General features: G+C 33.5%; 2 protein-coding genes across 14 annotated transcripts in view; one reads left to right on the top strand and one right to left on the bottom strand.

Annotated features, from left to right (window-relative positions):
• The window catches only part of CMC1 (C-X9-C motif containing 1), an 84,405-nt gene extending 77,024 nt beyond the window's left edge, over positions 1-7,381 (top strand). For 6 of the 7 annotated variants that reach the window (XM_054552450.2, XM_054552451.2, XM_024244722.3 and 3 more), the window contains one exon: positions 1,732-7,381. In XM_054552450.2, the coding sequence (XP_054408425.1) occupies positions 1,732-1,852 (121 nt within the window). In that variant the 3' untranslated portion in view covers positions 1,853-7,381. Of the gene's footprint in view, positions 1-954; positions 1,104-1,731 lie in introns of all 7 variants that reach the window. The other variant, XR_008523823.2, reaches the window with a different exon arrangement.
• AZI2 (5-azacytidine induced 2) overlaps positions 5,774-14,343 on the bottom strand; it is a 25,398-nt gene continuing 16,828 nt past the window's right edge. For 2 of the 7 annotated variants that reach the window (XM_009239252.4, XM_054550442.2), the window contains exons 8-9: positions 9,086-9,204; positions 5,776-6,706 (exon numbers count right to left, since the gene is read on the bottom strand). In XM_009239252.4, coding sequence (XP_009237527.3) covers positions 6,294-6,706; positions 9,086-9,204 — 532 coding nt within the window. In that variant the 3' untranslated portion in view covers positions 5,776-6,293. 7 annotated transcript variants of the gene reach the window in all.

Here is a 14,343-nt window from a genome sequence, read left to right as displayed (position 1 = left end):
TGATTGTGAGGTACTGCATGTAAACACATTTACCATGATAGGTATTCAGTAAATGTTCGCTCTTTTATGATTAGTATTTATTTATCTGAATATTAATCATTTGAATATCCTTCTCTCTCTCACCCCCTAGAAATACAAGAAGAAAATAACAGATTCTAGTCCATCTGAGGGGAGGAGAGGGGCTAGGAAGGATGGCTGTTTCTGCTTGTTTAGAAGAGATAAGCAGTGGATGTGACATTAACTGAAAGTAAATGGAAAATTATTAGGGAAAATTGTACTTGACTTTGAGTCCCCAGATACACTAAGAAATAGTATTTATTCATCTTTAAATAAGAGGGTGTTCTGCTTTGTTAATTACTATTGACATTTCCCTGAAATGAATGTAACTGCTATCCTCTCTCATTTTGAAACATTGTTTTTGCTCCTTTATTTCTACCTCTTACTTTCATTTTTTTCCTTAATACACTATGATCTGATTTCTGTCCTCACATCACTGAGCCTGCCCTTTGTAAAGGCTCTAGTGGGCTGATGGTAGACAAATCCAACGAACTGCTCCTTCTCTTTTACTCGACCTCTCTCTGGCAACCCCTTCTTAAAAGTCTCCTCTGTCTTCCCTGATAATACTTTTTCCCGTTTTCCCAACATCTCTTTGTACTTCTCAGTGTTTTTAATCTGCTCCTTAAAGTTGGTGATTCCCCAAGTTCTCTTCTCATTCTTAAATCTGAGGAAGTTTAGTTTGCACCCATGAGTTCAATTACTTACTATAAAAAGTAACATTTGTTTCTTTGTTCAAGTCCAAAAATGAACTGGGCTCCTTTTGCTCGTCCTACAACGTGTCTTTGTCAATTATACAGTAGTCTAGTATCTACAGTCTTGTCTCCTAACTTTAATTGGTTATTTCCTATTGATTTCTGAAATTTCCTGCACATCATCTCTTCCTTTTCATTCCTACAGCTCCTCCTTTGGCCTGCGCCTTCCATCATTTTTTGCCTGGATTATTTTAACAGTTTATTGGCTGTCTTGCCTCTAACCTTGCTTGCCTCCTTTTGTCCTATCTGCCACATGTTGTCAGATTCATCCAAGACACAAAACTGATCTTACAGGTGAGGTGCTCTATTAATTGTGCCCCATTTTCTTCAGGATTGATTTTAATTTCTTCGTATAGCATAAATGGCACATCATGATTTGACTTTTGCCCATTCCATCTTCATTTCAGGCCTTTTCTCCTATGTGCATAATCTGCTATAGTGGTACCTATCTACTTGCAGTTTTTCATGCATTAGTTTGTCCTCATCCATGTGCCTTCCCACACTTGCCTTCTATATGGATTTCTGTTGGTCTTTCAAAATACAACTCAAGCATTTCCCCTTGATACCTCTGCCCTCCCCATTTCTTCCTTGTTTCCATGGTGCACTGGGCCATACCTCTGTCACAGTATTTTGTAGATTTAATTTTAATCCAGTCTTTACTTGTCCTTTACACCGTGGGTTCCCAGGACAGGAGCTGTGCTTCTCATTGCTCTATTCTGTGACAGTGCTATATAAAAATGAATGATTTGGTCTTTAGTTTGGTAGCATAAAGTTAACAGTGAATTTGTAACCATTACTAAAAGTGTACTTCTAAAGATTGAGCCTGATGAACCAGATGTCTGAATATTAGTAATTAAAGTAAGGTTACATTTAACACATGCAGGATTATTTACTTGAAAATATTTTCATTTCCTTCTCATAGCTATAATGATCCAGCCTTTTATGAAGAATGCAAAATGGAATACCTGAAGGAAAGGGAAGAATTCAGAAAAACTGGAATTCCTGCAAAGAAAAGGCTACAGAAGCTTCCAACAAGCATGTAGGCAGATACTCAAATGACATTCAGGAACTCTAATATTCATGGAAGTCATTTTATAGTCCTTAAATAATGGACTCAAGCATGTATATTTGCTTTACCTTCACTATGGAAATATTATCTGAAATAAATATTTTATTTCAAAGTTTTGGTTTCTTAAATGGGAAAGGAGTAGTTACTGAATTGGGATATGGTTTTCCTGGTCATTCTGGACCTTTTGAAAGTTTTTCCACAACTATAGTTCTATAACAGTGATACTGATTTTTTAGAGTTCAATATGGTCCTTATATTTTTTTCCAGTGTATATGCTAATGGCTAGTCATGGGAGCCAAAACTAAAGAAAAGCAGGAATGGACAACCTTCAAAGGTGTTAATAATAACTAGGCAGTATAGCAGAATGGCTATGAACCAGAATCCTTCCTGATTCTACCACTTATTAGCTATACAGCTGTGGAAGTAAATCTAATACAGTTTGTGAGGATGTACTGAGTATTGCATATAGCAGGTACACGTACAGTGTATAAGACAGTGCTTCAGACCTGGTACATGCTCTTATATTGGTAGTTACTGTTAGTAGTAGTAGAGGCTTATTTGGAAACTATCTTAGTCCATTTTCTGTTGCTATGGGAGAATACCGAAGACCAGGTAATTTATAAGAAAAGTTTGTTTGGCTCACAGTTCTGGAGTTTATTTGCCAGCAGCTTCTGGCAAGGGTTTTCATACTGCATCAAAACATAATAGGGTGTAAAAAATAGAAGGACAAACAAGTGTGGGCAAGCTTTTATAACAACCCACTCTCTTGAGAACCGATACCTGTAATAATGGCATAAATCCATTCACGAGGGCTCCACCCTCATCACCGTATTACCTCTTAAAGGCTCCATCTCTTAGTACTGTTAAATTAGCAACTAAGTTTCCAACACATGAACTCTTGGGGGACACATCAAACCATAGCAGAACCATAGATAAGTAGATACATACTTATATGAATTAATTTTACTTACATCTTTGATGTAGAATTTTCTAAAACATATTATATGTTCTTAACCTGATAACTTGGCTACTGAGTCCTTTAATCTTTCATTTTGAAAAGTTATCTTTCTAAGTGAATTACCATTCTGTAACATAGTAATGGACTCAGGAAGTATAAAAAATTTATGTCCCAATTTAATAATTTGAGCTTTTATATTAAAAGTTATTTTTTCCCCATGAGCTGTTAACTCTTCCACAGCCATTGTAACTAGTTTCAAGACAAGTAAATTTTACATATATTTTCACAGTCCTCATTAAAATCACAAATAGAAATTACTACCCACTAAGACAAGGTTTAACTTTCCATAATCCCATGAAATAGATCTGAGAGATTTTTTTTTTTTAAGAAAGAACTTAAATAGGACACTAAAGAATCAATTCAAGTTCCACACTTTACTCTTGAGTGAACCACTCAAAAAACTATTTTACTTTTATTTGAAATACAAAGAAACCACATTTTCCCAGGCCACAGATCAAAAGGAGGGAGATTACTAGAGCAGACAAAAGCAAAGCAAATATAGAAATCTAGAGACCACACAGCATAAGGGCAAACATGCCCATATTTCCACAATGACCTTTGGTATTGGTGCATTTCCTAGAGCACAGGAAGTTAACTGTTTTTAGAGATAAATGAAAATGGAAAAGTTACTTTAAGAAGCTAGTGAAATATACAATCTATTTTATAGCTTTGATTAAAATCAGAAATAGCCCAATAATGTAGAAAATTAACTTATGTACATGTTGCTTTCCCCATAGAAGCCAAATTAGATTATACAGTATAAATAATATGTTCATCCTCCTTATGTCAAAGACTAAACCATTCATTGTAGCCTTCAGAATACCCATGGGTATCCATACTGAAGATTTTTTTCACCTGGTACATCTGTCTCAGTTGTGTCTTGCTTGCTTATGGGTGCCTCTGTTGATATTATTCCCTGTTAATATGTGATAACTCACAGGTTTTTTACCCCTTAAGATAACACCTTCTCCAAGTAGCCTTTCTGAATTAAGATCAGTACTTTGTTGTCACATGATTCAGCTCTTCAAGTCTGAATTTTCCCATTTATTTTGGTTTTCTAATGTTTCACATAGGCATGTTCCTGCTTTTAAGAATTCAGTTCCATTTTGACAGCAACTCAGTAAGTCTTACAGATGTAAATTTTACTTTAGCTAATGAGGGAGCAAGAGGAAGGAATAGGTGGCTTTTTGTTATTTATGTTCTCTTCATTCTGTTGATTTATGGATGTACTGAATTGAACCTTATAAAAAGAAATCTAAAGATTCAAAGGAAGCTCTTTAGAGCAAGTTTCAGCTAGTATGAAAGAAGTCAACATAAAATATTCAATAAAATATTCAATTTTAAATAGATTCATAAGCTACAGATGGGCCACTGTTTTTTGTTTGTCTGAATTTTACCTAGCGCAGAGATGATCAAGTGTAGATTTAAAAGCTTCTAGCTAGGTAAAATATTTTTGGTTAATCTTTCCTTACTAAAGAACTTTATACATCATTTGTCTAGCACTTTAAACTGTCACAGTCACTGACTTTTTAGTATACCTGTTTGATAGCTATCATCACTGTACTGTTTAAATGGAAAATAATTTTCTCCACTCAAAAGCTGGTTTAACAAATGTCTATTATATGAATCATACTAACAACCAACAATTAGTACCAGACTTTGAGATAAATAGGCAAGGACAATATTTCACATTCACTTCAATTTCAAACAGAAATAATTTATTTTAATTAAACAATTTCTTGGTATTGTTCAAAACATTAATCAAGCAATTATCTCATAAGACTTTTTTTCTTTACAAAGGAAAATTTCCAATTTCGGTTTTAAAAAAGGCAAACCAGTAAGCTACATTAGAGATCAGATGTAATATACAGCCTATGCAGCCACATGAGAAATAGTTTTTGCTGCTTTGTTATTACACAGGTAGTTGCTTCCTTCAGCTAAAGCCTGGAGTATTGTATTTGTTTTATGCATATTGGGTTTGGTTCTATTACTTGGCAGGAGATTGTACTCCCCTGAGTCAGCTGTGTTCATTGGTCAGAATAAATTCCAGCATCTGACACCAATTCCATTAATCACAGACAAGCTTGAATAAGTGTAAGATAATAGAAAAAAAATCTGGTGAATGGTGAACATTGTCTATGTATGTATGCTATTCAGTAATACAGCAGAAGAGATCTGAGATATTCTTGTGAGTTCAAGATATATGAAACTATCAAAAAGGATAAAGTCCTCCTACATGAAATACTTTAATTCAGGCAAAAGGTGTATGAACCAAGTAAAACTCCACCCTGAAAGAACTTAAATTTCCATGTGATGCCATCTTTATTTCCTTCTTTATTTACAAATAATTGGCCACTTAGAATAAGAGTGTGTGGACATTTCATGATTGACAATATCAATACAGCCCAAACCCTGATTTCTATGATTAAAAATTCTAATTTAAAATCACTTTCTCAATAAATAGAATATTACATTTCAACACAAAGTCTAACAATTTAGAAGCTGCTCTACACAACATGCAGCTGTAGTCCCTTTGAAGAAAATGACTTTTTATCATTACACACATACATTTATGTTTATATTATGGCCCACTGAAGGGCAGATTAGACTGAAATCTGTGTGATGCTCCTTCTACTACTTATTGAATAGTGTGTAGGGTTACAATCATTTGTTTACATTCCAGAGTTTTTCAACTATTTCTTTTTTTTTTTTTTTTTCCCAATTAGGACTTAAGGAATGTGCTGGGACAAAGTTGGCTTCAGTGATCAGGTTGTTTCAAGTCTTAGAATTCAAACTTCAATTCTAAAATTTTATCAACAAAACACTGTGACCAAAAAATCATTTTAAATCTTAAATATTGAAACACAATAGCATATAAAGATGGTATAACCTAAGATGCTTTTATTTCATTATATTTTCAATATCTTTACGCATTATAACAACAGAAATGTAACCTATTCACATTGCCATTTGTTCCATTATGCAATTTGAAGCAACATACATGGTTTCCTTTTATTTTTATGAACACATATTTAGACATTTCACACTTTGTAAAACCACGTCTACAATCTCCAATTCCATTCTTCTATCTGAGGCAAAATTTTACGATTAATATCGAAGGCAGAGTTCTCTTTTTTAAACACCTTAAGTTTACTTATTAATTAGTATAGTAGCATATTTCAGATTCTTAGAATATGGAGCTAGAGGGTGCTCTTTCATACTAGAAAACCAACTATGTTGGTTTTTGTACATAGTGTACAGTATGTTCAAATATAGATACTGAAGACCTCTGCAAAATTTTAATCAAAATCCCCTTTCAGTTTGTTAAATAATTTCTTGGGAGGACCACTGAAAAGAGATAAGTGTCCTCATGGTGAAATCGTGAATCTCTTCCAAATTAATTCTTATAAAGGCAGTTCTGATTATGTTGATCCAAGTAATGCAGTGGTGGAAGGTTGGGTAAAGGCAAAGTTTTAGTTTTAGTTTCCCCAAATGCTGTCTCACTTGATTTAGGAGGACTTGGAAATACCCAGGAATTGTCTTCCAGAGAATTTCTGCCATAAGAACTGTGTTCCTGAAAGCATGTCCCATCATTAGGAATGGATCTCTCATTGTCTGTCCATGATTGGAGGATTGCTTTCTCTGATAAAACCTTTACATCTCCTGGTAAAGGGGAAGATGCGGTATGACAAAGAGCTTTGCCATTTGGTGAGACAGGGGGATGTCTTGTGTATGTTGCAGTAAAATTCATCAAGTGCAGTTTTGTGCTGTCTCTTCCAAGGTCTTCACTGCATCCTACAGGGGCACAGGCTAAAAAGAAAACACAGACTAAATGTCAGTTTTCATTACATTTGTGATCATAAAATTCGATAACACTTCACCAATTTGGATTCTATAACTGGTGATGAAGTTAAGATTTCCAAGTTAGTGTGATCATTGAGGCACTGTGACTAGGAGATAAATGACAGATGATCCGAGTTTTAATCCTGGATCAGCAATTTACTGTGACTTTAGATATTTGTCTCTTAGCTGCTCCTGATGTCTCTTTCCTTGTCTGCAGAATGGATATAGAATTCCTGTCCCAACTATGTCATACAGCTTTTAAAAGATGAAGAACTACATATTTTTAAAAGTTGGAAACTAATACAGTTAAAATACAAATAAAGATCCTGTTCTTGGCTCTTACTGTGGCTGGAGAAGGGTTGCAGACTGTTCACATGTCAGTGGGGACTGAGACAGTTCTTAAGTTTTAGCATTTTTTAGTTGAATATAATATTCCTTTGCTCAAACTCTTTGTCCACAGGCAGTCCAAAAGCAAATTTTTCAGAAATAATTGCATTTTTAATTGGTGAGACCCAAATGAAGTTTTTATATATCAAAGGCTTTTATGGATAAAGCAGTTTAAATAAAATTTGTAAAATCTTGTTTCTTGTAAAACACAGCAAATGGTAATGCTACTGTGGTCACAATATAGGTAAAGTAAAAGAAAAAAAAAAAAAATCAGCCAAAAAGAAAAAGTTTTGTACAAATGCAATGGCCTAGAAAAAGACTACTTAAAAGCTATGATTTCACCACAGCCAGCACATTGGTAATACAGGTTTCTCCTCTCCCTCCAGCTCAGCCTACCAGTGTGGAAAGGGAAGTTTATCTTAGCTCAAGAAGGATGGTCAAGTGTAACTAAGGCTTGACTTCATGTAATTTTAGAAGAAACAGATTGAACGACATTATAAAATAAGCTCATTGTTTTTCCTGGGAGGGTGGATACGGATGGAGGAGAACTGGAAGTGTAGTGTTTGGCTTTGGAAAAAAGGTGATACAAAGGTCAGGAGAAAGGTGGTTCTAGTCTCATCTCTGTACTCCTCAAAGCAATGAGTTCTGTGTAAGGAGTGGTGACCTTGAGCCTGCCACTGTCATAGGAAATGTGCTAGAAAACTTATGTTCCAAAGCACTGAAAAATATCTTATTAATCAGCTAGGAAGGAACACAAGGATGAGCCATGTCCAAGTACGAAAAGAGCATTGCTCCTTTATTTTTCTTTGGTAGTTCTATTTATCATGTAAACAAAGCTACATTGAAAACTCAATGCAGAATTACTCTGTGAGTCCCTTTATAGAGAGATCTTATTTGTACATTCAACCTTTGGTCTCATATGTAACTCTGACCACTGGAAAACTCAAGGACAAAGTGAACCAAAAATTAAGCTGGGCTTGCTAAAACACCATACTATTTTCCCTGATTTATATGTAACCAACTCTCTAAAAATGAAAAGGAGTTCTAAATTCAATTTTCCTTCCCAAAATTTAACATTTTTCCTAATAAACACTCCTGAGGAGAACTATTTGTGACACAATCCTCTTGTGTCCTCTTTAAGACAATGTGAAATATAAAGAAGTAATTTTAAACTAGATGGTGAGTATTGTTTATAAAAAGTCCTATCTCATTTTTAAAAATAAATTTTAGGGCATTCAAATTTATATCACACAACTTTTCAGAAATATACCTGTTATGTAATACTAGGTACAAATGTACTGATTTTTCTCTAAGGTATAAAAATAGCTTTGGCGAAAGTAGCTACTACTAGTTAACACAAAACTCAAAAAGTTCAATCAGTCAAGCAGTTAAATATGAAAGGCAAAGCAATGAAAATTTTTGTTTGGTTGAAGGGCATAAGGGGAGAACACCTAGTCTTCGTTGTAATCAGCTATATCCTTTATGGAAAGGAAAGCTTATAAGAAATGCAAAAACCCAAATAATGAATCAAAGTTTGTTTTCTTTTTCAAAACAACCTAAAAAGCTAGGTGTTTGGCGTATTCTGTAGCAGTGGAATGAAAATTTACTTTTGGTGTCTTTTTTTTTTTTTTTTTAAATATATGAAGTAGCTGTGGTAAAAGGTCAACTAGAGCAAACTTAACACCTCAGTCTTATACACATAAGCAACACTTGGCTGAGAAAAGCCACAAGGGGAAAAGAATACAGTACTGAAGAAAAAACACATCAGCAACACCTTTATGTGTGAAGTTGACCAGTATGAGACTGAAGCCAAAGCAGAGAATGGGTAGGCTGCGAACGTACTATATATACTTTGGCTTATCAATCTCTCATTTGATGAGATTTTGATAAGATATGACAGCTAGTTGCTCTTCAGGCAGTTTGGCTGGAATCAGTGGTTTCCGGTAAACAGTGACTTGCCTTTCTTGATTGCAGTTGAGGTTTTCAGTTTTCTTAGTAGTTCAGCTTGTACTTGAGTCACCAGATGTAAATTAGACATTTCTCTCTTCAGTTCCCAGTATGCATGCTGCATATTATCACTGAAATAAATTTTACAAAAAGTGAATATTCATTCTTTTTTACAGACAAAAGGGAATAACTTTAGAAATATGCAGATCAAGTTTCTGCTCCAATTAGTTTTGAGATGATGTAAATTGATAAAACAATTGAAAGGTATTTAACTAGGGCATTAATAAGTGAAAAGATCTTGAAAGAATAACACTGTCCATCTGATATGTAGCAATTAACTATTATATTAAACTGTATAATAAAAATAAATATAACTGATGAGAGCTTCTTGCAGATTCTCAGAACTGAGATTTTATTTTAGGCTATAATGTGCAGCTATTAATTAGTAAGTAGTAAGAAATACGTTATTTGCAAATCTGATTAAGAGTAAAGTTACATTCATTCAAATATGGATCAATTTATATTTATCTTTTGATTGTTTTGACACTGTGAATTGAAATGATATATCAACTGCTGAATATATATCCAAGTCCACATTAAAATAAAATTTAGGTTTCATGCATTACATTCTTTATGTTTGACTGGGCTGTCTCATAATGTTGGTTCTAAACCAATGTGACATGACAGCACAAGACATGAAGAGCCAGATGATTTCCTGGTAAGGAAAAAGAAGCTAGAGAGGGAGGATTATATGAAACAGAAATAGAAACTTCAAAAATGCCTCTCCTGTTTTTATAATTAAAAGTATTTTACCTCAATTATCTAAGAAATTATAATTAGTGATTTTAAATCTAATTTTTATAGATTTTGTTTTCCATTAAACATTCATATTCAGACATTCATGATTTTCTTTTTTTGCTTCTTAATTGCCAACTAAATGAAATTAAAATCTTCAGCATATATTCTCATTTTGTTGTACAGGAATATCACAAAATATTAAATGTAAGACTAAATCTTATAACATTAAAAAAATTATTAACCCTTAGATACTAGTGTAATTTTAGTAGTACAGAAATCAAACTAGACAAACATGTCACCTTATGCTTCAATTTTTGTGTTACCATAAACACTTAAACTTCAAAAGGATAACATTTTTGAAATCTAATATCTCAAATTACAGAATATAGTTTATATTTGATATATAATATATAAAATATTATTTTGAATTATGTAAGGTGAAATACCTTTTTGTCAATAAACTTTACACTGCTTTTCAGAAAAATCTGCTTTAGTCTGTTGTAAACATCATTTGTTAAGTTGTAGTATATTAGAAATCAGAGCTCTTTGCAAGTTTTTAATAGGTGTCAAATAATTAGTTCACAAAATTAACCATGTCTACTTCACCAAAAAACATCTGAGTTGTTTGCTACAATGAATGTTTCACATAGGAACCTGTCTTAAGTGTGAAGAGAGTTGTTGGTTTCTTGGTACAATTCTAGGCATTCAGTATGCTTTCCGAAGAGTTACTCACATTATATAGCAGTAAGTGTAAACACTGAAAATGTGCTAATTCATTCATTCAGTCATGGTATGAATAATACAGCTTAAAAATAGTTTGTTATTGGCGCGAGACAGTAAATCAGTGCCTGTTTTAGAGAAAAGAAGAGCAAATACTGAAGACAGTTCTGAGTACTAAAATACACAGCTAGGCATAGAAATAAGAGAAACAATTCTAGTAATGGTGTTTACAGTGCCTAATACAAACTTTTCAGTTCAATTTAATGAAGACTGCTTAAAACTTAGGTTTAGTTAAAAACTAGGTCACTGAGTTTAATACACATGTAGTCTTGTTTTTTGCTCTTAATGTAACCTGAATTTAAAGCTACAGATAGACAAATCTAAAATTATTACTAAGTATAGCTCTCCCTCTTGTGGATAACAAAATAACTGCAGTTAGTGTTTCCCACTTTACAGTTAATATTAAAGTGCTATAATCTTCAAAGTGTGTAAAAAATTATTTTAAATTCTATCTACTTGAAAAAAATGTTTAAACCATTATTTAAATGATATTGGAAAAGGCAAGTTGTCATCCCTAATTTTTAGCAGGCTTCCAATTAAACCTCTTATCTAGGTATTTCAAAGACAATGTATAGATTGTGACTTTCCTATCCTCACCGCAGTTCCCCAACTGGGAGTATAAAGTTTAGTTTTGCTTTAAATGCCACACAAGCAAAATGCTAGTAATATATATAGTTGTCTATAAAGAACTTATACAACTACTTAAAATATTGAAATGTAACACTGAAGCTTCTCAAATGAGAACTCTAAAAACAGATAAAGCACAAATATTGATGGCTGAGCACTTATTATATACTAGGCACTTCACCTACATTGTCACACCAACTTGGTAAACTGAGTAACCTCATTTTACACACGAGGAAATGGGTTGAGAAGTCTACTGCAGTCTGCCATGTTGCTGTTCAAAGCTGTCTTTCACTTACCCGGTCTAACGACTGATGACTGCCCTTTTGGAGTAACATTTTTGATATCATCATCAATTACCAAGCACCTACAATACGCTGACTGCCAACACAATCTTCTAAGTTTTATACTTCTCAGTATAAAACTTCACATCTCTGACTTTTAAGTGAAACCTGCTAGTCCACAACTGAAGGAGGGAGTACATATCCTGCTTACAAAGTATAACAGCTAAAAGACCAGCTTTCTTAATTGACACTATATATGGAACTCTTTAATACAGAAATAACTATTCCTTGTATAAGAAAAATCCACTTACTTGAGTTTCTACTTCAGCCATACATATTTTTCTTTAGCATTTGAAAATTTACTGAACTATTACATCCTCCATCATCACAGTAGAATTAAACTATGGGATATTCTTAGCCAAGAGTTACAGACTTAAAAGTGTGTATTTTGACAACTGTGGTTCCCTTCAAACAAGTGGCTCTCATTTTTTATTGCAAGGCACAGCAAGAATCATTTTACACTGCAACCCAAAGAAAACAAGTTCTAAGAAACCATACTTACCCTTATTGTGTGTAATGCACTCTGGTATTGGTATGTTCTTTCTGACTTATTCCATATTTTTATAATGCTTATTATAACTAATAAAATTTCACAGCACTAAGGAAACGAAGAAGAGCTTGAAAAACACTAACCTAATCTTTTTTTCTTCTAAACCTGGAATTTACATTTTAGGAAGTCATCTGTAACACAGTTCCACAATATAAGTTTACAGATGATGAGTAAAAGAAGTACAGTGACTCCCTATCTAGATCTGGTTTAAAAACTGAAGCCATCAACCTAAAGCCAAAATCAAAACAGGACACTCGCAAGACATTGGTTAAATTTCTGATAGGGCTATTATTGTTAAATGATGTTTTATATAAGGAGTATCATATAAAAGGCCTCCAGTAATTAAAAGGTTCACTCTATCTTAGAGAAACAGTATACTACCTCATTTGCCTGGCAATATAATGGAAGAAATACAAAAAAGGAGAGTTCCAAAAAAGCAAGTTATCCAAATAACTGAAAAATATTCCTTAAAAATATCTAAACCTTTAGTTAATGGTTTAATGGAAATATCCCTATGTAGTTTCTCCAATATAGTAAACTAATCTGTCATCTGAATTGTTCCTCTTAAAAGTGGATGAAGTAACTTACAAAGATGAACAAAACACAAGAACATAAACTGCAAACAGGCGGAAATGATGAGGCGAAAAATACAAAACAAAACAAAATGCAGTGGAGAATGAGGTTAACATAAAAATGCATGATAAAAGTTGACCAACAGTAGGCCACAAATTTGGTTATAAGTTTTCTAGTACCTAACCAGACGACAGAAACCTAATCAGTTTTGCAGTTCACATTGTCTACCTGATACAAATGCAAACCAATTTGCAAAAAACCACAAGTGTATATGAGCACTAAGAGAGCCACTGGAACATGCTGTAATTACACAATTCTTTACATACATACTGTTGGTATGGCTTTAACATAAAGTAACTTTTAAACTGAATTTAAGGCAATTACTTCTAAAAACTGTTCTCCGAATTGATACTGAGCTTTAAAGAATTGCGAGACTATACTCTGGAGCCACAATTACAGGTTTGCAGCCTTGAAAACATCTCCTTGGGACTACAACTTTCCCCAAATCCTGGCACAGAGATTTTTCAATATTTTGTTAGTTATCTGATGCCTTCAAACAGGTATTTTTGGGGGAGTCAGGTTTTCAAGAAATTCTTAGTGGATATGATCCAAATTATATAATCTCCCATGAATGGAAGCAGAAATTCCATTCTATATCACATGCTTCAAATGTACGATTTATATAGCCCCTGTATTTGATCTCTTTTGATGATATTTATTCATTCTCTACTCCTTTCTAAACTGACTAGAAGTGGCTTATAAAAAGGACAATACAGAAAAATAAGGGGAAACCTAGGTTGACAGGAGAAAAGATAATTTTAAGAAACAGTTTACATGGACACTATACTAGACACATTTTTCAAAAAAAGAAAAAGTTTCCTTGCAGTAAACTTAGATAAAATTCGAAGGCATAATTGAAGTACTGTTCAAATGGCAGAGTTAAATAACAACAGAGACTGTACTGCCAGCTCACAAAGCCGAATAAAACAGTTACTGCTGGCACTTTATAGAAAAAGTCTGCCAACCCCTGATCTAGAAGAGTGGCTGTATGTCATTCCCTCAAATTGTTTTTCCTAATTGATCATTTCTCTAAAGCAGGTTTTTGATAGAAACTGGCCTGACACAATTCACATTATTTACTTAGGTCAGTAAACTTTGGAAGCCAAATGATAAAACAATGAAGTCAGATCAGTATTTTTTATTGGATGGAGGGTAACAATGTAGAGAGGCTATCTTAACATAGTAGAAACAACAATTATTAGATAGCTTAAAACACAACTGAAGTTACTTCAGTAAAAATGATGCGTATTTGAGGAAAAGGGGTTGAAAAAGTATATGAACTCTGATGGCTACTTCTATTCTTATGCGAAGAGGGAACAGTCCTCAAAATTCATGCTATCCCATGATTGCGCCACTGCACTCCAGGCTGCACTACAGATACTCTGTCTCAAAAAACAAAAAACAAAAAAAATAAATTTCATGCTATCCCAAAGACTAACAATGGCCAAGTAAGCTCTTAAGACAAAGGAATGTTATTATATATAATGAATAATTCTTCATGTACAAATTCAGTATTACAGAATACCTCCACATAGCTAGTT

Source organism: Pongo abelii, chromosome 2 (genome assembly GCF_028885655.2).
Source record: "Pongo abelii isolate AG06213 chromosome 2, NHGRI_mPonAbe1-v2.0_pri, whole genome shotgun sequence".
In the NCBI taxonomy this organism is placed as follows: domain Eukaryota; kingdom Metazoa; phylum Chordata; class Mammalia; order Primates; family Hominidae; genus Pongo; species Pongo abelii.
The sequence above is the reverse complement of the archived record's forward strand: the minus strand, read 5'-3'. Positions and strand labels throughout refer to the sequence as shown.